This window comes from Bactrocera dorsalis, chromosome 3 (assembly GCF_023373825.1).
Source record: "Bactrocera dorsalis isolate Fly_Bdor chromosome 3, ASM2337382v1, whole genome shotgun sequence".
Classification (NCBI taxonomy): Eukaryota; Metazoa; Arthropoda; class Insecta; order Diptera; family Tephritidae; genus Bactrocera; species Bactrocera dorsalis.
In genome coordinates, this window is record NC_064305.1 from 43,179,025 (window position 1) to 43,204,273 (window position 25,249).

A 25,249-nucleotide genomic window follows, 5' to 3' on the forward strand; every position below is an offset into this window, starting at 1 on the left:
CCGTACGCAAATTCGTGCGTATAAGTGCTTTATACGTAAAAATAATTGAGTGCATTCTATCAGGATCTTTTTATTGACATCTGAGAAAGGTATTTCTACTTGAATGTACCATATAAATTATGTACAGACACCTTCATAGTCCTAAATCAAGAATAAAACGCGCGCTGCTTTAACGTAAATTTCTCGTTTTTGCGAAAGCCAGTTGCGTGGAATTCGAGTGATGGGGAAACAGGTCGCTCTCTTGATTGCTTTGGACCTCAGGAACGTTCCAGAATTCCGTGAAACGAATATAAGCAGTATAGTTAAGTTTCCGTCGTTGACTCACTGGAGTCACTCCAGTCAGTGTGGATAGTTCGTTAGCGTGTGTGCATATGGAGGAGTTACCGAAAGCACAGTTTTTGAGGTAATGTAAATAAAAAAAAATACACGATTTATTTACCACGATCCACGAATTTTATCGAAAATTTAATGCGAAAAATATTAATAAAATAAACATAAAATATGAATAAAATAAAATAAAAAGGAAAACAAAGCTGTAATACTTATTAGTACGATGCACTATGATTATGAAATTTCTGATGCAGCTCACAAAAAACCAGAAATGATTTTGTTTTATAATCAAACAAAAGCTGGCGTTGACACCATGGATCAAATGTGTACGACGTACTCCACCCAACAGCGAACGTGTAGATGGCTGCTGGCTTTCTTTTTCAACATCCTCGACATGCAGGTGTACCTGCTTATGTCATCTACTATGAGAATAACAGCATGCTTTGCAAGAAAACAAACAGACGAAGACTTTTCCTTCGACAATTGTGAGAAGAATGAGCAATGCCGATGATCGAAGAGCGTGTCCCGAATCAGCAAATAATGCGAAACCACTCTACCAAAATCCCAGTCGAAAGTTTCTTTGAAGGGCCAATAGTAGAGGTGGTACCCAGAAATGACAAATGTCGAGGCGCCACTGGGAGGGGAGCTGTTGGTGGATTTGTTACATTTATAACGAGCAGCATATTCGCAAACGCCGAAAGACACTGAAATCCTGCGTTGAGTGCGATAAGCCCGTATGCGATCAGCTTTCGGTGAACATTTCTAAATGTTTACATTGCAATGACTAATTTTTCATTTTTCTTAAATTTTTAATGAATTCTTAAAATTTAGTTATTCAAATTTCCTTGTTTAAATTATTACTTATATTTCACTGTGCAGAAAGCAAAAAATTCATTAATTTTTTTGCAACTTCATGTCGCAAAATAAAATTATTATTATTATTATATACACCATTTTTTTATCAATAAATAATTAAAAATGAACATAATTTGTTGTAGTTATCTTATAGATACTTATTTACTCCTTTTAGATATAAAATAAAATTATAATCATAATGTATTATACGAACTGCGCCGAACTTCTGTCGGGGTACCCGGTGGGCTGAGACGTGTTTTTATTTTCAAATGTAACATTTCTGAAGTTAGAAAAAAAATTAAACTATGTATAATGCACAATTCGCTAGATAATAGGTTAAACCATGGGGATCCAAGAGGATTTTTGCCTATCTTTTTAAAAAAAAATATTATTCAACAAAATACACTCCGGTGGGTACCCGGGTACCCGGGTGGCAACACAAGGGTTAAAAAGTGATTGACGTTCATGTTTTAACATGATAATTTTATTGGGTTAAATATTTTTCTCAGGGGCACTCCTATTATTTTGAACACATCTGTACATGGATATTTCACGTATGCCTAGTATATTAGGAGAATCCATATACATGTATTGCTGTATTACCAATATATTTTGCACACATACATATGTATGTACGAGTTATACTGAGAGAGCACATGTTATATTATACATATATGTTTTTTCTTTTTCTGTTTTTTGTTTGTATACGTAGCTTTTGGTATTGCTCAACGTCAGTTTGTTGATGGTATGGTTTCACATAATATGCTCTGTAGAACCTTATACACCATGTTGAGGAGACTTATCTCACCGTAGTCAGCGCAGATTGTGGGGTCTCACATTTTTCGGATTGGGCAGAGCGGACTTAAATTCCAATCAATTGGTGTACTTTTCGATTAGTTTCCTCGCACTCTCCGTTTTTAGTGTTAGCAAAAAAAAGAGAACACAACAATTCCGCAAGAATTTCACACTTTCCTTTTATTACACCGGAGTTTTTTACAATTTTAAAGCTTAGAGCTTTTATAAAAAATTTTAATAACAATATATATATTTTTTTTTACGCAAAAAGTTGCAAACGTTGGAGATCGGGTTGAATCGCACGGCTGGTCGTTAGCGGATCGCAAAAAGAAGTAAGTAAAAAAGGTGACGAACTTGTTTCTCCGCCCCTTTTGTTCCCTTTTGGTTGAGGTGAAAAATGCAGCGGTAACGTAGTTATGTGTGATGTGGATTGTAGGTGGTGTAGAGATGAGTGTGGTGAATGAAGCGTGCTAGTGACGTATATTTTAATGCGGTGAGTGTAGAGTGTTCTGAATGCGGGATTATTGTTGTGGTTAGGTGTTCTGTGTTGGTTATGTGTTGTGTGGGGCAGGAGACTGAAGCTCATTTAGCCAATTGGCATGCTTCCGTCCAACCATATTTTACAAAGAAGCTGATGCATGCTTCTTAAGTTCTTCGCCGCCGTATTTAAATGGCTTGGCCGGCAAACCATCGCCCCCGTCGATTTGTTGTTCTTCATTCGTGTAATTGGTATTCGAACTTTTTCATACTCGCCGCATCGAAGGGCACAGTAATATTATTGTTTTTCAATTACGTTTATGCGCGCTTTCTTCACTGAGAAATAACAAACATACGATTTCATAGTATATACGGAACATATCATTATGCCCTACTAGGGTAGCACTAAATATCAACTAATTTCTAAAAACTGAAATGGCTTGGTAAAGAAAACACTAATACTTATAAATAAATAAATAGCAATGACAAAAAAAAAGTTGTGAATAATTTTTTATATTTGCGGTCTGAATTGCCACATATTTGGGAATAGCCCATTATTTGACAAATTTCTAAACGCACTACTGCCATAGCTATCACAATTACAACTCAAGTTGGGGAAATCTCAAACGAATACCTTACTTCACAATTGGGGTAATTTTTGGAGTAAAATTCCTCCATTTAGATCCCATGGACGAAGTAAGCCCATGCAAAAAATTCATCAACGCACATGCAGTAGTAAAGCCAGACAATAAAACAAAAACCTTTCCTAAGGGATACTCTATTTACGGGGCCCACGTACCAACCAGGATTATTGGCGTAAATTGATGTATATTCAAATTCATATTCAATGGAGATATCGAAAAAATGTATAGACAAATGGTCTTACATAAAAACGATCAAGATTTTCGGCGAAACATTTTTCGAAAATCCCCCAATAGTCCACTACGAGATTATAAGCTAAAAACAGTGACCCATCGGCGTTAATTGTGCCCAGTTCTTAGGCATTCGAACACTCCACGAATCGATGATATCTTTTCGGTGAATCACAGTCTTCGACAAGCATAAGAGTCACTAGCATAAGTGACACAAACCATCAAAACAAAAGGGTCTTCGTTAAAAAAAGATAATGGCGAACCACACCAATATTTTAAAGTACACACCTAAAGAAAATCCATTGCACACTAATTACTTTATATTCGACGCACTCCGCAGATTCAATGGAACGCGATATCCGATCAGTTTTCATAAACTACGGAGTCAATACCTATCACCATTTCGTTTGAAAAAGTGGTCCTAGTTCGTGAGTAATCTTAACGATATCTCACAAATACAAATTCCATGAGGAATTATGTTCCAGAGTCAATCTATACGGTTTCCGTGACTTCTCTGGAAATACAAATTGTGTCACTATATACATTCGCACACAAAGCGATAATGCGAGCACAAGCCACTTACCAGTATAGAAAGCAAAAGTGTCTCGTCTAAAATCGATAAGTTTACCACAACTTGAACTTTGGGGCGCAATACTACTTACCAAGTTAGTATTTATAGTGGGAATGCATTTAAATATGGCAAAATACAATTTATATATCTGGTCCGATTTTGAAATTGTACTAGAACCCCCACATGTGGTAAAAAAACCCCACCTAGTAGGATCAGACACTTGGCGGCATGTATGCAGTGCTGACAATCTTGTCGATCTAGGTGCAAAAGGGTGCAAAGCACCTTGCCACTACCACCCTTTGGTGAAATGCATTACGATTGTTATCAGAATATCACGATTCTTGCCCACAATGGCACATGCGCAATAAATTGTAGCAGGTAGTCAAAAAATCGACTCTTTTCACACAACATTTGATGATACTGACATCCTTAAGCGATTTTCATAGAGCGACTCAAAATTAAAGTTAAGGGAGAAGCCACAGTATATTCCCAAGGCGATACATTGAGGCATCTACTTGCCACTTTATATCTAAACTATGTTCACGTATTAGGTCTACAACTTTGCTTACACCGTTTTTTTATAAATTTAAGGCTTTATTGTATAAAAGCGGTCTAAAAGTGTTTTCCCTTATTCCCTCAAAAAGCGATGCTTAATTAACAGACGAAATGTTTTATGATCCATTTTTTTGTAAACTAACACAAGTTGCTTTACAAAAATTCTATATATTTTTAATACCAAATAGAAATCATATAGATGGTAGTAGTAGAGTAATAATATTATCTATTTATGTGGACGGGTCCTCAGCCGCACTTTTCTTGGCATTAAAAAAGAAAAGCAAAATTTCGCGCAAATGTCGAGAATTCGGCTCAAAAAGTAACATTTTCGGTTGAGAAGAAGTTTGGGATGCAAACAGATCTCTACAAATATTTTGTTGGGTTAATGTTGACACAAATGTCCAAGATCGATATAAAACGATTTAATCGACCACTGCTTGACAAACATACAACAAATAGTCTGTCAGGAATTAGGCCGAAAATAAAGAAATGCAATATCGTATGCATGATCTGTACTCGTACTAAAGCAGAAGATGCGATCGCAGATTATAGCAATTCTTCCAACGGAACCCTGCCATTTCTCCCTGGCATTCACTAACACAGATGTCGAGTTTGATGAGTCTTTTCAGAAAAAAGTGTTAATGTTAAGGTCTCCCTACGTAGTGAAAGACTATGTCGCTGTCTTACCACAATGTGCTCGCTTCGTCGAACGACCCGGTTTTCTGACAAAACTAATGTGCTCAAAGAGCCACAGTAAATTAGTTCGTGGATTTTATCAAACAAGTTTCATCTGAGATATACAAAAGTATGCTCCCCAAGTCATTAGCTGATAGATTATCCTTCCAAGCGCTTCTCATATGGCCGGTTTATGGGAATCACTTGTAAAAAGTTTCAAATCTCATTTAAAAATTAAGTAGAAACTAAAAATCTCTCAGATAACCCATCTCTAATGCCAGGACACTTTCTCTAAGGATCTCCCATTCTGGCCACACCTGAGTTGGGCGTGGACTCGCTACCGCAGCCGCACCCGCACCGTCTGCTACCCCTCATAGTAGCATGAAGTAACAGAAATATAACCCAGAAATTCGCCATTTTATCTCAGAAAAAAATTAAAGGAGACTGTCTCCACTTTTGAAAACAAAAAATAATACTAAGATAGCCCCACTGAAGTTACAAAGTATAGCAACGTATTCAGATTGAATTTTGAATAATTCCAACCAGATCCGTAATTGAAAGTGCCAAATTTGAAGCGACGCGGCTTGATAGAGAACTTGAAATAGATGCTGCATTCATCCATCTGTGACATGTTCAATGGGTACATTCTCCGCGATCGATCGATCTGGCAAAGGCATCACATATGATACGCTGCTTGTAGCAGTTCAAAATCGAAGACAAAAAGCTGAGGAACATTTTCGGTCCATTTATTCAGACACGAAAAAAAAGCCAAAACTGAAAGTTGATGAAAAACACCAAGAATCTGCGTACGGCAAACAAAACACGAAAACTACAGGGTCTCAGTGTACATTCCTATGTTGGATACAATCGGCGAAGACTTGAAGAGAAGTATTGCATGGATTTCAACTGAGCTTGCTGCTTTGAAAACCAAAGAAATGGAATATATTGTTGACTGTTTGATTGACAGATTCATGATGAAAACGTCGTGCGACGTTTGAAGCTCATAGGTGAACTTGAGATATTTCAATTCCATTCGGGACAAAACCAAAAGTGGAAAGACAACAAGTTACCGACTACTGGAAACGTTGAAGAACTGCGATGTAGACCTATACCCCATAATTTCTAGTTTTCTTCGCATATTCTGCACACTTCCTATGGCGAATATTTAATTTGTTCAGCATTAAAATATGCAATAAGTATATATGTATAAACAACAACAATTATCCTTCTTTATAATTGTTAGCGTACACATAACATACATATGTACGTACATATATCAACATATTTTTTCTGCTACTAAGCATCATCCTAATTGTTTCTACAATTTTTTTACTTCAGTCTAATGGTGTTTTTATACTCTCGCAACAAAGTTGCTAAGGAGAGTATTATAGTTTTGTTCACATAACGGTTGTTTGTAAATCTTAAAACTAAAAGAGTCAGATATAGGGTTATATATACCAAAGTGATCGGGGTGACGAGTAGAGTTGAAATCCGGATGTCCGTCCGTCCGTCTGTCCGTCCGTCCGTGCAAGCTGTAACTTGAGTAAAAATTGAGATATCATGATGAAACTTGGTACACGTATTTCTTGCCTCCATAAGAAGGTTAAGTTCGAAGATGGGCAAAATCGGCCTACTGCCACGCCCACAAAATGGCTGAAGCCGAAAACTTATAAAGTGTCATAACTAAGCCATAAATAAAGATATTAAAGTGAAATTTGGCACAAAGGATCGCATTAAGGAGGGGCATATTTGGACGTAATCTTTTTGGAAAAGTGGGCGTGGCCCCGCCCCCTACTACGTTTTTTGTACATATCTCGGAAACTACTGTTCACATGAGCTATGAGCGTTCCGCAGCATCCCACATCACATCACCACACATCACCGTACATCACATCATATCACGTAACAACACCTCATCACACAACAGCTCACAGCATACCCCAATACACACACACGCATCAAACACCGATCATTACTACAACACTGCAACACAACAACCATACGATCATCAACGAGACGACTCGTAATGTTAGCCAATATTCACCACCCAAACGATCAAAAGGGGTTGACCCGACCGGGATTGGCTTCTTACCGTTTTCATCCGCACAGCGAGAAAGTCGTCCGTGATATTGAGTTCTATTAATTTTTATCAATCGCAATAATCAACACAATTTCCTTTTTATTAAAACCGCCAAGTGACGGGAGTGAAGTGAATCGCCGAGTTCGTCAAGCGTGTGCAACAGTGGGTTCCGCAGAAAGCCTGAATACACATTCCTATATGCATAAGATATATGCTATTCATATATTGTGAAATTAAACCTAATAAAGTTTATAACGATTGTGACAATCAGCGTTTCTATATTTTCGATCTCATACGTATACTGTACCACGTAAGTATACCAGTGCCAAAGTTTAACAATTGGTCCTTCGAGCCTTTCAGAAAGGCACCTAAGCAAAACATAAAACAAAATTTTTATAACTTCCTGGTGAAAGTGCGCAAGTGCAGTGTGGGAAGCACAAAATTCATAAAATAAAATAGAACGAAACATTTAAGTGAACATAATACAACAAAGTTAAAGTGAACAAACACATATGTTATATGTAAAAAAAAGGAAACATCTCAGAAACACGGAAACCAGAAAGTAACGTGAAAATAGAAGTACATAAAAGAAATTTAAACATAAGAAAAATAGAAAGTGACGTGCAAAGATACATAAAAGAAATTGAAACATAAAGTGAAAAAAAACCTACTAACATCAAAACGGGCGCGGCAATAATACAACAAAGTTTGTCAAACATAAAACCTTAAATCAGAAACGGGCGCGAAATAAACTAAAAACCCAAGCAACAAAACCAAACCCTACTAACATCAAAAACGGGCGCGGTAAAATTACATAGTTCAACAAACATACAAACATTAAAACAAAAGCAGCAAATAAATTGCAATTGCCACAGAAACTACAGCAACAAACAACAAAGTCAAAGAGAGCAAATCATCAGGGACAGCGCTGGACGTACATAAGAGGAGAAGAAAAAAATAACTGAAATAACAGAAAGAAACAAAGTAAAGGTTCAATGACCCAAAACCCTTGGCGGAAATAAAAGTGAGTCCGTTCCATATTTACTTTGTTATATATAAAAATATATAAATTCAATTTTTTATGCACATATATATGTATGTATGTTAAGGTACAGTTTTGACGGTATTCCGGGACACCGTTAACTGTTCTTAACAGTTCGATATATGTATATCTACAAAAAATAATAACTGCAAAAAAGTACAGTACCCGCTTTTTGCTTAGCTTGTGTCGTTAGGCACCCCATTATAACGGGTGATTTTTTTGAGGTTAGGATTTTCATGCATTAGTATTTGACAGATCACGTGGGATTTCAGACATGGTGTCAAAGAGAAAGATGCTCAGTATGCTTTGATATTTCATCATGAATAGACTTACTAACGAGCAACGCTTGCAAATCATTGAATTTTATTACCAAAATCAGTGTTCGGTTCGAAATGTGTTTCGCGCGCGTGTTTTGTTCAGCGATGAGGCTCATTTCTGGTTGAATGGCTACGTAAATAAGCAAAATTGCCGCATTTGGGGTGAAGAGCAACCAGAAGCCGTTCAAGAACTGCCCATGCATCCCGAAAAATGCACTGTTTGGTGTGGTTTGTACGCTGGTGGAATCATTGGACCGTATTTTTTCAAAGATGCTGTTGGACGCAACGTTACGGTGAATGGCGATCGCTATCGTTCGATGCTAACAAACTTTTTGTTGCCAAAAATGGAAGAACTGAACTTGGTTGACATGTGGTTTCAACAAGATGGCGCTACATGCCACACAGCTCGCGATTCTATGGCCATTTTGAGGGAAAACTTCGGACAACAATTCATCTCAAGAAATGGACCCGTAAGTTGGCCACCAAGATCATGCGATTTAACGCCTTTAGACTATTTTTTGTGGGGCTACGTCAAGTCTAAAGTCTACAGAAATAAGCCAGCAACTATTCCAGCTTTGGAAGACAACATTTCCGAAGAAATTCGGGCTATTCCGGCCGAAATGCTCGAAAAAGTTGCCCAAAATTGGACTTTCCGAATGGACCACCTAAGACGCAGCCGCGGTCAACATTTAAATGAAATTATCTTCAAAAAGTAAATGTCATGAACCAATCTAACGTTTCAAATAAAGAACCGATGAGATTTTGCAAATTTTATGCGTTTTTTTTTTAAAAAAGTTATCAAGCTCTTAAAAAATCACCCTTTATATATTATACAGAGAAGGCATCAGATGGAATTCAAAATAGCGTTATATTGGAAGAAGGCGTGGTTGAGAACCGATTTCGCCCATATTTCGTACATGTCATCAGGGTGTTAAGAAAATATTATATACCGAATTTCATTGAAATCGGTCGAGCGGTTCCTGAGATATGCTTTTTGGTCCATAAGTGGGCGACGCCACGCCCATTTTCAATTTTTAAAAAAATGTCTGGGTGCAGCTTCCTTCTGCCATTTTTTCCGTAAAATTTTGTGTTTCTGACGTTTTTTGTTAGTCGGCTAACGCACTTTTAGTGATTTTCAACATAACCTTTGTATGGGAGGTGGGCGTGGTTATTATCCGATTTCTTCCATTTTTAAACTGTATATGGAAATGCCTAAAGGAAACGATTCTGTACAGTTTGGTTGACATAGCTGTAGTAGTTTCCGAGATATGTACAAAAAACTTAATAGGGGGCGGGGCCACGCCCACTTTTACAAAAAAACTACGTCCAAATATGCCCCTCCCTAATGCGATCCTATGTGCCAAATTTCACTTTAATATCTTTATCTATGGCTTAGTTATGACACTTTATAGGTTTTCGGTTTCCGCCATTTTGTGGGCGTGGCAGTGGGCCGATTTTGTCCATCTTCGAACTTAACCTTCTTATGGAGCCAAGGAATACGTGTACCAAGTTTCATCATGATATCTCAATTTTTACTCAAGTTACAGCTTGCACGGACGGACGGACAGACGGACGGACGGACAGACAGACATCCGGATTTCAACTCTACTCGTCACCCTGATCACTTTGGTATATATAACCCTATATCTGACTCTTTTAGTTTTAGGACTTACAAACAACCGTTATGTGAACAAAACTATAATACTCTCTTTAGCAACTTTGTTGCGAGAGTATAAAAAGTCATCAAAATGACTCAGGTAAAAACCTGTTTAAACCTCAAGCCAGCAATAATATGCAATACAATAGACACGTTAATAGAAGTCACACTTTCGTGTCAAACCAAACAAATAAATGGCAACCAGTATGTGAAATTTGTAAAGGAGGTCATAACATAAGATCTTGCGAGAAATTTAAAAAATTATCCGTATCTGACAGAAACAATCTTGTCAGACAACATAAACTTTGCATCAACTGTCTGTCGAATGCTCATACGACAAAAGACTGTGAAAGCAAATTTAGTTGTGTGTACTGTCAACGAAGACATCACTCACTGCTTCATATTACGAACTTTCAAAATATGAAGCAAAATCAATTTCATAAAACCACCGGGTTAGTCACTACAACCAAAAGTGATAATCCCGAAATCTCAATTCCCGAAAAAAGGGAAGAACAACCATGTTGCTCTAAAGCAGCAAAAATTCAAGCACTTCATTCAGAAAATGAAAGCAAAATTCTTTTACCCACTGCGGTCATCACCATAGCACATAAGGGTGATTTATTCAAACTAAGAGCACTAATAGATCAAGGATCTCAAAGATCCTTTATATCATCAAAAGATCAAAATCGGCTCAAATTGCCAATAAAACATTCAAATTTCCAAATCTCGGGAATGGGCGGAAGAATTATCCAAAATTCGAACAAAATATGCCCAATTACCATAGTATCTCCAAATGCGGATATTAGAATAGATGCGCAAGCCATCGTTCTACCGCAACTTACCAATTTGCTTCCAAGCTATGAAGTAAATAAAATACACTGGGAAAATGCTCACATTTTAAATTAACAGATCCTAATTGTCATACTCCATCACAAATCGACATATTATTAGGTAGTGACTTAATACCTCAAATAATTCTTGAAGGTATTGAGAAAATCTCCAATAAATTGTTAGCCCAAAATACAATATTTGGGTGGATTATAAGTGGCCAAGTCCCTGAAAAAATCAATTCTTTCGCCACACAAGTGGAAAATATCTCAAACGAATTTTTAAATAATCAACTTAAAAAATTTTGGGAAATAGAAGAATTACCCCAAATCACCCAGCTTTCAGAAGAAGACCAGGCATGCGAAGCCTATTACAAATCCACAACAACAAGAAACGAACATGGTCGTTATGTTGTGCGATTACCTTTCAAACCAACTTTCCCTGAAACCATAGCTCTAGGCCACACTAGAATATCAGCAGTCCAGCAATTTCTAAGCCTGGAAAAAAGCCTGATAAAGAAAAGTGAGCTTAAATCGGCATACGATAATGTGATGGACGAATATCTTGGCCTCAATCATATGGAAGATGCTGTACCATATGAAAAAGTATCTAAAGGTAGATATTTATATTTTTATCTGCCACATCATGGGGTAATAAGACCTGATAAAATTACAACAAAAGTACGAGTGGTTTTCAATGCCTCAAAGTGTACGAGCTCAGGCAAATCACTCAATGATGTACTATACACAGGGCCAACATTACAACCTGATCTCATGTTGCTAATTCTAAATTGGCGCATGTTTAAATACGTTTTCAATGGGGATGTAGAAAAAATGTACAGACAAATTCTAGTACATGAAGATGACCAAGATTTCCAGCGTATAGTCTTCCGCAAATCAAGTAATAGTCCAATCAGCGACTATAAACTTAAAACCGTCACCTTTGGCATCAATTGCGCACCCTATTTGGCGATCAGGACGCTACATGAAGTGGCAACAACAAATGCAACAAATTTGCCTTTAGCATTTTCTGTGTTGCAAACACAAACATACGTGGACGACATACTATCAGGTAGCCACAGTATCCCATTAGCATGTGAATCACTATCGCAAGTGATCAAAGCATTAAATTCAGCAGGTTTCCCCCTAAAGAAAATTACTTCAAATCACCCTGAAATAATAAAAGGCATTAAAAAAGAAGACTTGTTAGATACAGACTTCCTTAAATTTGAAAAGGCTAGTACAACTAAAACTCTAGGAATTCAATGGAATGCGATAACAGATCAATTCTCATATACAATTGAGTCAATATCTGCAATGTCCGCTATTACAAAACGCCAAATACTTTCCTCGGTGGCAAAACTTTTCGACCCCGCAGGATGGCTTTCGCCAATAATGATTCAAGCAAAAATCCTCATTCAAGAATTGTGACAAGATGGCACTGAATGGGATGAACAGGTAAAACCTTTACGTTTAGCGAAATGGGTTCAATTCGCTAACAATTTACATACTATATCTGAAATTCGAATCCCTCGATGGGTAAATTTCACACCTCACATTAACACAGAATTACACGGTTTCTGTGATGCCTCCGAAAAGGCGTATTGCGCAACAGTTTACGTACGCACACAGTACGATAACAAAATATCTGCACACCTCTTGGTAGCCAAAGCCAAAGTTGCACCTTTGAAGACACTCAGTCTGCCACGGCTTGAACTGAATGGTGCTCTTCTGTTAGCAAAATTAATTTCCATTGTCCAAACCCATCTCAAATTAAACGATCATAAAATGTCAGACTCAGAGATAGTTTTAGCATGGTTAGAAAAACCACCCTATTGCTGGAAGACCTATGTATCTAACCGAATATCCCAAATTTTAGACTTAGTTGGCCCAGCAAAATGGCAACATGTTGCAAGTGCAGATAACCCAGCGGATCTTAGGACAAGAGGTTGCAAGCCACTGCACCTCACCAGCACTACACTCTGGTGGAATGGTCCAACATGGCTAACAGAATCACAAGAATTCTGGCCAAAGTCTCCCGCTCGTAATATAATACCGCCGGAAAGTCGGAAAATTGAAAATTTTCATATCACTCCAGAAGAGGATGATATTCTCCACCGATTTTCGTCATTTGCTAGAGCACTAAGAGTAGTCGCTTACATGCACAAATTCATTCAAAGACTTAAACTAAAAATGAAAGGAGCACCAAACGATCCTTGCGTGCAGCTAACGCATTCCGACTTGCAACATGCCAAGGTCAGTCTAATATTATATACCCAAACTTTCTATTTCAGTCGAGAGAAAACAAAGTTGCTCGAAAAGCGACCTCTCGAAAAGGGAAGCTCACTTCTCGTCTTAAATCCATTCTTAGATTCTAAGGGATTAATAAGGGCAAATGGAAGATTGGCGAACTCCAGCCTTAGTTATAACGAACGACATCCCATCATTATTCCAGAGAAATCCCGTTTTACTTACCTATTTCTAGCATATCTGCACCATCTTACACTGCATGGTGAGCAACGCTTAATGCAACAAATGGTCCGTCAAGAATTTTATATACCGCGACTAAAGCCACAAATCAAAAGAACGATTTTCATGTGTAAACCATGCTCTACCCTTTACCATCAGTGGGGTTGATTTTGCTGGACCTTTCCAGATAAAGGCCTCCATGTTAAGGTCTTCTTCATTTAGAAAAGGGTATGTGGCTGTCTTTGTATGTTTTACGACAAAGGCAGTACACCTCGAGCTTTGTTCAGATCTGACTACTGCGGCTTTTCTTGCAGCATTTGCACGCTTTGTCGGACGACGCGGATTTCCTTCAAAAATAATGAGCGATAATGGGAAAAACTTTGTCGGAGCCCAAAGAACAACAGAGAAGGAGTTTATAAACTTCATGAAAGAAGTCTCCCCTGAAATAGTTAACAAATATGCACCCCAAGGGATCGATTGGCAGTTCATACCTCCATGTTCTCCACACATGGGCGGACTTTGGGAATCAGCAGTAAAAAGCTTTAAGTCCCATTTAAAGAAAACGGCTGGTAATCATAAATTCAATTATGAGGAGTTTACGACACTACTCACTCGTATCGAAGCCGTATTAAATTCAAGACCTATATCATCACTCTCGCAAGATCCCTCCGATTTCACAGCTCTTACACCCGGTCATTTCCTCAGAGAAGCTCCTCTTCTCGCCATACCTGAGACAGAAGGAGACTCACTCAGTTTAATAAATCGATGGGAAAGAATCAAGATTCTCCATCACGAATTCAGCCACAGATGGAAGGAAGACTATCTCAAAGATCTCCATAAGAGATATCGCTGGAAAACGGCCCAGAAGGAAGCCAAGGCACGAGAATGCGTAATCATGCAGGACGAATGCCTTCCTCCAACAGAATGGCGACTAGGCCGCATTGAAAAGGTTCATGGAGGATCAGATGGTCACATAAGAGTAGTCGATGTGCGAACACAAACCGGCATATTAACTCGACCAGTCACCAAACTGTGTTTTCTTCCAAACAGTGAAGAACACCTTCAAACTAAACCGCAAAATAACTCGCAAAATTAATCGAAAAATAATAAATCACTACCGCTAATTCGAAACTAACACGCGTTATAATCCGTACACAAAAAAAAAATAAATTCAAACAAGCGCGTTAAAGACCAACTTATTATACATATACATATGTATAGATATGTAGCTACAACAACTACATTCTAATATTATAAACAAAATCAATTTAATATAATTTTATATCCCATAGAAATGGACGTAGAGGAGACCCAAACCACCTCCAACACCGTAAGGTCCGAAATCGCTATACCCAAAGCGTCGGCTGCACCCGTTGCCGCTCCAAGGACCAGGGTAATGCGACCACCGCCATCCGCCGAAGCAATCAGGGAGATAAGAGAAGAGCAGCTATTGGAGCCACAGGGGCCTCCATGTTGCAGCCTGTGCCATCGCCCACACGCCCTGAAACGATGCTCCATTTTCAAGAGCACGAAGCCCGCTCAAAGACAACAGGTTGCGAGAGCCCATGGGCATTGCATGACCTGCCTGGCAGATGACCACGCCACCATAGAGTGCTGGGCCGACGGCGCCTGTCAATATTGCCAGAGGCCCCATCACACTCTATTTCATCGTTTTCCCCGCCGAGCCAATCCGACGGAAAGTAGCACCAACACCCGTAGTAGACCACGCAGCGATGCTATCCGGCGACGACGAAGCAGTCAATCAACCACAACGCGTACACGGCCATCTCCGCCACGCCACGCTCATCGTCAGCACCAACGACGCTCAACAGGGTTGAGCGCTGTACTCAGTACACTACAACAGCTGCAACGGCTCCTAGCCGATTAATTCGCCTAGGGGGGCCGGGATGTTCACATGAGCTATGAGCGTTCCGCAGCATCCCACATCACATCACCACACATCACCGTACATCACATCATATCACATCATATCACGTCACAACACCTCATCACACAACAGCTCACAGCATACCCCAATACACACACACGCATCAAACACCGATCATTACTACAACACTGCAACACAACAACCATACGATCATCAACGAGACGACTCGTAATGTTAGCCAATATTCACCACCCAAACGATCAAAAGGGATTGACCCGACCGGGATTGGCTTCTTACCGTTTTCATCCGCACAGCGAGAAAGTCGTCCGTGATATTGAGTTCTATTAATTTTTATCAACCGCAATAATCAACACAATTTCCTTTTTATTAAAACCGCCAAGTGACGGGAGTGAAGTGAATCGCCGAGTTCGTCAACCGTGTGGAACAGTGGGTTCCGCAGAAAGCCTGAATACACATTCCTATATGCATAGGATATATGCTATTCATATATTGTGAAATTAAACCTAATAAAGTTTATAACGATTGTGACAATCAGCGTTTCTATATTTTCGATCTCATACGTATACTGTACCACGTAAGTATACCAGTGCCAAACGTTAACAAACTACTATAGCTATGTCAACCAAACTCAATAAAGTCGTTCAGGCATTTCCATATACAGTTCAAAAATGGAAGAAATAGGATAATAACCACGCCCACCTCCCATGTTATGTTATAGGTTATGTTGAAAACCACTAAAAGTGCGTTAACCGACTAACAAAAAACGTCAGAAACACTAAATTTTACGGAAGAAATGGCAGAAGGAAGCTGCACCCAGGCTTTTTTTTAAATTGAAAATGGGCGTGGCGTCGCCCACTTATGGGTCAAAAACCATATCTCAGGAACTACTCTACCGATTTCAATGAAATTCGGTATATAATATTTTCTTACAGTCTCCGACTGATACTCATCGCGAGTGGACGTGTTTCTGACTATTCTCTCTCTGGTGCTCATCAATTTTCTGCTTCTCGCTAAGCATTATTCTTGTGCGCGTAATTTCCAAGTTGTAACCACACACGTGTTAACTTCAATACAAGTGCCTGTGCTTTAATTATCTTCAATGGCCCCCGGGCCACCAAATTTGGGGGACAATAGGTTCGCTTTGTTAGCTGAATGTCCCCAAGCCAAACGTAAAAAAACAGTATATAAACCCCTAATTTTTCCCGAACTTCCTAAAACTAAACAGAACAATCCAAAATTCCTAACTATTTCAGCAAGTGATTCAACAAAACCAATATCGAAATACTCGTGCTTTGCAGTGCATAAAGCATTAGAAGCTATAAGCAAAGAAATAATTTCCATTTCTGAGCTACGGGATGGTAATTTGTTGTTGTTAGTAAAAAATCCAACAATAGCACAAAAGTTTTTAAATACAAAGCGATTGAATGGAATCTGTGAAGTGATAGTAAGCTATCAAGACAACCTTAACTTTTCCAAAGGTACAATATTTGCACCATGTCTCAATAATGTCCCTGAAGATGAAATCATTGAAAACATGAAAGAGCAAGGTGTAGTAGGAGTGTATAAATTCAAAAAAAAGGTGGACAATACCTTAGTTCACACAGGAGTTACCCTTCTTACTTTCGATTTATATGAATTACTTAGTAAAGTGGAGGTTTCGTGGCGCTCAGCCCGTGTAAGACCATATTTTCCAAACCCAATGAGATGTAAATCATGTCAACTCTTAGGGCATACCATTAAAAGGTGTAACAACAAACCTGCATGTGAAACCTGTAATTTCCCCCCTCACGGCTCAGTACAATGTTTGCGCACCTTATGCGCTAATTGCGCTGGTGAGCACCCATCATACTCAAATACTTTTCCAAAGTACATCCAAACAAAAGAAATTCTAAAAATTAAAACTGAGAACAAATGTACGATGCGTGAGGCTATAAAATTACATAAAGCACAAGTGCCCAGCCTTCCAAACACTTCTTTTGCAGAAAAAGTAAAACAAAACGAATCAACAAAATACAACAACTCAAAACTTCCTACAGCACACTCCATTCATACACCTTCCGAATCAAATAAAACTTCTCCTGAAGTCTCTCACACCGACACTGTAAAGAGCAATAACACTGCTCAAACATATCTTACTCCAAATGCCAACAACGACTTAAACACTTCATCAACCTCTTCTTACGCTCTAAAACTAAATTATGCTCCAGAAAAAAGTAACACAATAAATCCAGTAAACTCTCAATCTCTCCCATTTGCTTCTACCAATTCTTCCTCCCACAGCACTCCTAACAGCTTTTCTATTAAATCCACTCCTCAAACAACTAACTCCGCTTATTCATTTATCAGCGAACTACAATCTCACCACACTTCAAATGCTTTTATCAACAACTCACAAACCAACCCATCAATTACTCAACAGTACAGTCACCCAGACCTTGATCAGACTATGCCAACTTTCGAAGATGAAGAAATTTAACACATTTTTCTTTATTCTATTTGCTCTATGTTCAATATACTTCAATGGAACATAAAGGGCTTCTACAACAACTACACTGAACTGGAAATTCTCATTAAAGAAATCTCCCCACACTTCATTGCCTTACAAGAAACTCATCTTGCTGTAAATAAAGACGCTTTGGTACCAAATAGGTATGTTAGCTACTTCTTAAATTTACCCCAGAATTTAACAAACAAGCAAGGTATTGCGGTTTTAGTAAGGAAAGACATTCCACATAAATGTCTCGAAATCCATTCAAATATAGCTTCTTTAGCCATTCAGATATCCATAGAATTTAAATTTACGATTATTTGCTTGTACATTCCCCCACAACAAAATTTCACGCTTGCCGAACTTCGGCAAATTCTCTCCTCAGTACCCAAGCCCGTAATCCTGGTTGGAGATATGAATTCGTGGTCCCCATTATGGGGCTCCCCCCGAACTAACCAAAGAGGATTAATTCTAGAAAACTTAGTGCTTACAGAGAATCTTACCGTATTGAACGATGGCGCCCCGACTCATTTTTCAACGCATAATTCTTTTACGCACGTCGACCTATCGATTTGCTCTACCAATATAGCTCCAAAAGTGAATAGCCGAACTCTTGATAATTTATGTGGTAGTGACCACTACCCAATAGTAACTGAGATTGCAACGTCATCCTTTGCAAAGGCATTTCCTAAACCAAAGTTCCTGACAGGAAAAGCAGACTGGTCTAAATATATGCAAAAGGCAATTCTGTTTTGCGATCAAATCCCGGTATCTCAAAATGTCAATAAAGAGGCGGCTAATATCACCAAAATATTAAGGTCTGCAGCGCATGTTTCAATCCCGCAAACTGCTTTTAAACCTCATAAAAAAGTAGTTCCATACTGGTCAAAGGAGTTGGAGAGCTTAAGAAATTTAAAACAGCACAACTGGAGAAAATACAAGCGTTCCAGAACAGAAGCCAACCTGATTTTATACAAGAAAGCAAATGCTATTTTTCGTAAAAAAACTAAAGAAGCAAAACGAATGTGCTTCGAAAAACTTACCACAGAAATAAATCCCAGTTCTAATCCTAAAAAGATTTGGTAGGACATTAAAATGCTAACTGGCTCACCTTCCCAAGTCAATATAAATTTTGTTAATAGCCCAACTGGTCCAATATTCGATCCCAAGGCGATAGCTGGACAGTTTGCCTCCACTTGGTCTACGTATTCTAGCGACGGGAACTTTAGTTCCGCTTTTATTGATAAGAAATATGATACTCTGAATCGCAGCTACAATCAGTTTAACTCACCAGCTAAAATAATAGAATCAGAGATCACATATCTAGAATTCGAAAGTACAATATCTTCTCTGTCAGGGAAAACCCCTGGCGCAGATAGAATTTCATACGATATGATAAAAAACTTGCCTCTGCCGCTTAAATTACGATTAATCAATCTATACAATCAAATTTTAACGAGCGGAATTTATCCACAAAACTGGAAAATCACTACAATTGTTCCCATACCAAAGTCTACTAACCCGTCCTCAGAAGTTCTAAATTATAGACCTATTTCACTTATATGTTGCATGAGTAAGTTAATAGAAAAAATCGTTTCAAAACGAATTATGTGGTATACTTCCAAACATAGTTTAATTAGCTCACATCAGTTCGCTTTCAAAGAGGGGCAAGGAACTTCCGACGCGCTCCTTCTTTTCGAAAGTTTTGTCACATATGGGTTATCTTCCCGGAATCATATTTCTACGCTTAGTCTAGATTTCGAAAAGGCTTTTGATCGTGTTGGAGCCCACATAGTTCTACGACAATTAGAAATATGGAAATTTGGTAATAAAATATACCATTTTATCAAGTCTTTTCTCACTAATCGTAAATTCAAAGTAAAAGTAAATAATGTTTTTTCCAGTTTACATAACCAACAAAATGGAATCCCACAAGGATCCCCCCTTTCCGTAATGCTATTTGCTATCGCCTTTAATGAATTAAGTCACATAATTAGCAGGCATAAGAACATTTCCCACATTATTTATGCAGATGACGTTTTACTCTATTCTAAAATAAGTAATCTAAACACTGTTGAAAATAAATTTTTAAAAATACTAACCGATATCTCTAAGTGGTCAAATTGTTCCGGAGCGACTCTGTCGCTTAATAAGTGCAAATATTTTCATATTTGCCGCAAACATAAATGTACAGATTTAAGCTTAGTTCATAATAATATTAATATATCAAATGTTTCTAGCTTATGTTTCCTTGGAATTACTTTCGACAAACGTTTAACTTTTAAAGAGCACTGTCTTAGGTTAAAAAAAAGCCTAGCTGTCAGGTTAAATATTATTAAATATCTATCCTCTAAGCACTGCCTTATCCATCCAAACACTTTAATAAATGTTACTAGGGCCATAATATTGTCGAAGATTGACTATGGCTTACCAATATACGGAAATAGTGCAAAGAGTAATATAAAACTGATCTCTTCGACATATCATGCAGCCGTTCGAAGGAGTATACGTGCCTTTCCAACATCCCCTATTCAATGCATCTTAGCCGAAGCTGGAATGCCTACCCTACAAGAAAGAATTGAATATACCACTATGAGGGTTATCCCAAAGATCTTTCTCTGCAGAAATAATATTATGTATGACACTATCCCATCGATATGGGCCGCTAATAAAACTCCAAGACGCACGCCAACATTGCAAAGAGTGCTGGAATACGCTAAAATTTTAGGAATAGACGCGAAACCATCTCTTCTGCCTCCCATCAGTTCACTACCTTGGGACTTAAGCTACTCATCTTTCCTTCTCGGTTTAACAAATCACGCCAAGTCAACCACAAGCCCAATAGTATTCCAGCGGCTTTTTGAAGAATACAGAGCTCCTTTTCGGCACGAATGGAAAATGTACTACACCGATGGGTCAAAGTCGAAAGACCACACGTCATTCGCTGTGGTCCAAGCTGATGGGAAAACAGTAATAGCAGGGCACCTACCAAATTATGGATCAGTGTACACGGCAGAGGCGGTTGGAATATACCACGCAATACTAGCAGCCTCAGAATCTAACGAGAAGACGATAATCTGCACAGACAGTATGTCAACTATTGCTAGTATCATGAATATTACTAACAAGGCACCCCTAATTTCTGAAATACGCACCAAACTCATACAAAAAGACAAAGAAATCAAAATTATGTGGGTTCCTGGTCACGCTGGAATTATTGGCAATGAATTAGCGGATCTGAAAGCAAAATCAGCTGCAATGGAGCCATTATTTACTTTCAATTATATGGTGAGGAAGGATATCTTCCTACTCGCCAATAACTTCCTTAAAGAACAGAAAACAAATTCTTGGAACAGTGTGCAAAACCATTACTCGAACTCCAATAGAATTGGCATGCAGCCGCATATCCCGTCCACTTGCCGAACAAACGACATTATTGCTTTTACTCGACTTCGGATTGGACATACTATGGCCACGCACTCGTACCTGCTAAACGGTTCAAATAGGCCACGCTGCGAATTCTGTACTCATCCATCGCTTACAGTTAAACATCTTCTTGATGAATGCACTAAGTTCAGTGCAACTAGAAACGTACTATTTGATGACCAACCCGTTTCAAATACGCTCAAGGTTTTTGCTGAGGAAAACAACCACAAAGTAGCCGAATTTTTGTCCAAAACTGGCCTTAGAAAGTTAATCTAATTCTCTAATTTTAAGTTATCTTTCATCCAATTAACTTCTTTTACTAACATCAATTATTTTAATAATTGTACTGACAGTAATATTGATCTCATATTTTCCTTTTACTGGCTAATAAAGGGTGATTTTTTAAGAGCTTGATAACTTTTTTAAAAAAAAAAACGCATAAAATTTGCAAAATCTCATCGGTTCTTTATTTGAAACGTTAGATTGGTTCATGACATTTACTTTTTGAAGATAATTTCATTTAAATGTTGACCGCGGCTGCGTCTTAGGTGGTCCATTCGGAAAGTCCAATTTTGGGCAACTTTTTCGAGCATTTCGGCCGGAATAGCCCGAATTTCTTCGGAAATGTTGTCTTCCAAAGCTGGAATAGTTGCTGGCTTATTTCTGTAGACTTTAGACTTGACGTAGCCCCACAAAAAATAGTCTAAAGGCGTTAAATCGCATGATCTTGGTGGCCAACTTACGGGTCCATTTCTTGAGATGAATTGTTGTCCGAAGTTTTCCCTCAAAATGGCCATAGAATCGCGAGCTGTGTGGCATGTAGCGCCATCTTGTTGAAACCACATGTCAACCAAGTTCAGTTCTTCCATTTTTGGCAACAAAAAGTTTGTTAGCATCGAACGATAGCGATCGCCATTCACCGTAACGTTGCGTCCAACAGCATCTTTGAAAAAATACGGTCCAATGATTCCACCAGCGTACAAACCACACCAAACAGTGCATTTTTCGGGATGCATGGGCAGTTCTTGAACGGCTTCTGGTTGCTCTTCACCCCAAATGCGGCAATTTTGCTTATTTACGTAGCCATTCAACCAGAAATGAGCTTCATCGCTGAACAAAACACGCGCGCGAAACACATTTCGAACCGAACACTGATTTTGGTAACAAAATTCAATGATTTGCAAGCGTTGCTCGTTAGTAAGTCTATTCATGATGAAATGTCAAAGCATACTGAGCATCTTTCTCTTTGACACCATGTCTGAAATCCCACGTGATCTGTCAAATACTAATGCATGAAAATCCTAACCTCAAAAAAATCACCCGTTATATTAATATTCTAAGACAATATAGTTTTATTAGAGCAGTAAGCCGTAAGCCCTGGCAGCTAGTGCTTCTTACTCTGTAAGATAATAATTGTATTATTATTTTTCTTTAATAAATAAATAAATAAATAAATAATATTTTCTTAACACCCTGATGACATGTACGCAGTATGGACAAAATCGGTTCACAACCACGCCTTCTTCCAATATAACGCTATTTTGAATTCCATCTGATGCCTTCTCTGTATAATACATACACTAGGAACAAATGATGATAGCGGAATAAAACTTTACACAAATACGGTATTTGAGCTGAGGTATCCCTTGTGGAAAAATTGTCGTGATCGGACTATAACTTTTCAAGGTCCTTGATATCGAACACGAAGAACTCAGTGCCTAACCTAACCTAACTTAATTTTTCACCGAAAATATCGGTAAATCTCTCAGAATTTAATTCTTATTAATTTTACAGCAAAATAAAAAAATATGCAAATGACGGATAATTAAATCTCGATTATCACTTTATCATGCGAGAGTATAAAATGTTCGGTGACACCCGAACTTAGCCCTTCCTTACTTGTTCCTAATAATGTACATACAAACATATACACAAATGTAAATATTTTTGCTCATACTGATAACTTCCCAATTTATCTAAATGAGGCACTTCTCTCTTTTTCCATTCATATTTTACTTATGTCGGTATACATGCGATATTAGTTAACGTGAGGTAACCATGTGGAGTGGAAGCATTGCTTCTCGGAAAAGTGCTGATTTTTTAATAACGAATTACTAAAATAACATTAAGCGTGAGATACATTTTATTGTGACAATACAAGTAAGAAAGTAATGCGCAAGTAAAACTTCTGTTAATATTATATGTATGTACATGTATCAACAGAAATGAACCTTTGACTTACAATTTCGAAACTTCAGAGTATTCGTAACTTGAGAAAATAGATAAAGTGTTAGTTATGTGGAATCGATAGAAATATAGTATCAAACGTTTAGACAATTCGATATCAATTTTACTGAACTCTTCATTAAATTAGAAATCAAAAAAGAATAATTCACGAAAAGTTTTATGAAGGCGGTATACAGCACATATGACCTAAAAAGCTATGCAAGAATATACATATGATATTATATTAATATTAATCACTAATAATTTATATGTAGTGCTTTATATCAGTCTAAACGAGAATGTTGAGGTCTAAACAGTTCTTACACCAACTTGATTATCAGCTTACACCTTAATCACTGTTTATTTGATTATGTTTCTTTATTAAATTTTCACCTTCCACGATACCACCATTAAAATTTAAATGTTTATGCATGTTCCTAAAGTTCTTCACAATTCTCCGCTTAGTAAATTGCAATATCAAATCCTGTCCTTACCATGCCATTTTTAAAGGGTTCGAAATATAGTGTCAACAATCAAAATTTTATATTGTACATCTAACACAACATATTTGTTGCAAATAAAGTAAGGAAGCGTTAAGTTGCAGCCGAACAATTTAGATTCTTGCAAATAGAAAGTATCAAATGAAAGTATACTCAAAAACATATGTACATACGTATTTCTTTGCAATTTCATGAAGATAACTCATGGCTTTAACGACGTTCTGCTGGAATAACGAAAACAATTGCATATAGTATATATGGGCTATACGGGCGATGGAGTAATTTGTAGATCGGTTTCACACAATTAAACTATTACAAAAAGAAATACAAATTCTCGAAAGTAGCTTTAATATTTTCAAAATAATTAAAATTTATATACTTCTGCATGCGTTTGCACCAAATTTCACGGGCACATTTGCCATTCAGGTGACGAAACGTTTTTTGCTTTATTTTGTACATTCCGGAAGAAAACGTAGGAAGTTAATGACAACGCGGTGGATGACTTAATAAGTCAATGTTTTAAGTGTTTAAAAATTCAGTTGCTTCAGGCGATAAAAATGACCCGGTTTTGGCGGTTGGTTTTCCAAATTTCCTCAAAGAGAACTGACAAACAAATAGGTGTATCATTTAGAACTTACTGTTCTGCTTTATTCCAGTGGTACGGTTGCAATATGTCCTTCTTTTTCTTTAATGGCGAAGACACCGCTTAAGATGTTATAACAACAGCGGGCCAGTCGCTTTTCCTTTTTGCTCTTTGGCGCCAATTAAACATTCCAAGTGTAGCCAGGTCCTTTTCCACTTGGTCTTTAACAAAGAGTAGAAGTCTACCTCTTCCCCTGCTTTCTCCGTCGCGTTTTATCCACTCGGACGACATGACCTAGCTAGCTTAGCCGCTGTCTCTTAATTCGCTGAACTATGTCAATGTCGACGTATCTCTCGTACAGCTTCTTGTTCGATCGACTGCGATATTTGTTGTTGCCAATTCAGAAAGAACCATACATCTTCTGTATAAGCTTTCTCTCGAGGAAAGTTTACGTTACAAACTCATCAGACGTTGTCATCATCCATGCCTCTGCACCATATAGAAGGACGGTGACTATGAAATGATCTTTACTTCTTAATTGCTTACTTACCTGGCATCTATTGGCAAGAATTATTCTCCGTTGTACTTTGAGGCT

General features: G+C 38.0%; 2 protein-coding genes across 5 annotated transcripts in view; both read left to right on the plus strand.

Moving 5' to 3' along the window:
• The first annotated feature begins 1,312 nt into the window (after positions 1 to 1,312).
• Positions 1,313 to 15,985, plus strand: LOC125777177 (uncharacterized). The gene is made up of 2 exons (XM_049451447.1): positions 1,313 to 2,312; positions 14,815 to 15,985. Exon 2 carries the CDS (start codon positions 14,817 to 14,819, stop codon positions 15,408 to 15,410), a length of 594 nt encoding a protein of 197 aa, XP_049307404.1. The 5' UTR covers positions 1,313 to 2,312; positions 14,815 to 14,816; the 3' UTR covers positions 15,411 to 15,985.
• A 7,364-nt stretch (positions 15,986 to 23,349) lies between these two features.
• The window catches only part of LOC105232674 (phosphatidylinositol phosphatase PTPRQ), an 862,901-nt gene continuing 861,001 nt past the window's right edge, over positions 23,350 to 25,249 (plus strand). Inside the window, exon 1 of one of the 4 annotated variants that reach the window (XM_049451209.1) lies at positions 23,350 to 23,505. The gene's annotated coding sequence lies outside the window, so the exon portion shown is untranslated. Of the gene's footprint in view, positions 23,506 to 23,536; positions 23,549 to 25,249 lie in introns of those variants that run through there. The other 3 variants (XM_049451203.1, XM_049451205.1, XM_049451206.1) reach the window with 3 other exon arrangements.

What these genes read in the sequence shown, in the direction of transcription:
- LOC125777177 (XM_049451447.1), top strand. Translation starts at nt 14,817, where the DNA reads ATGGACGTAGAGGAGACCCAAACCACCTCCAACACCGTAAGGTCCGAA.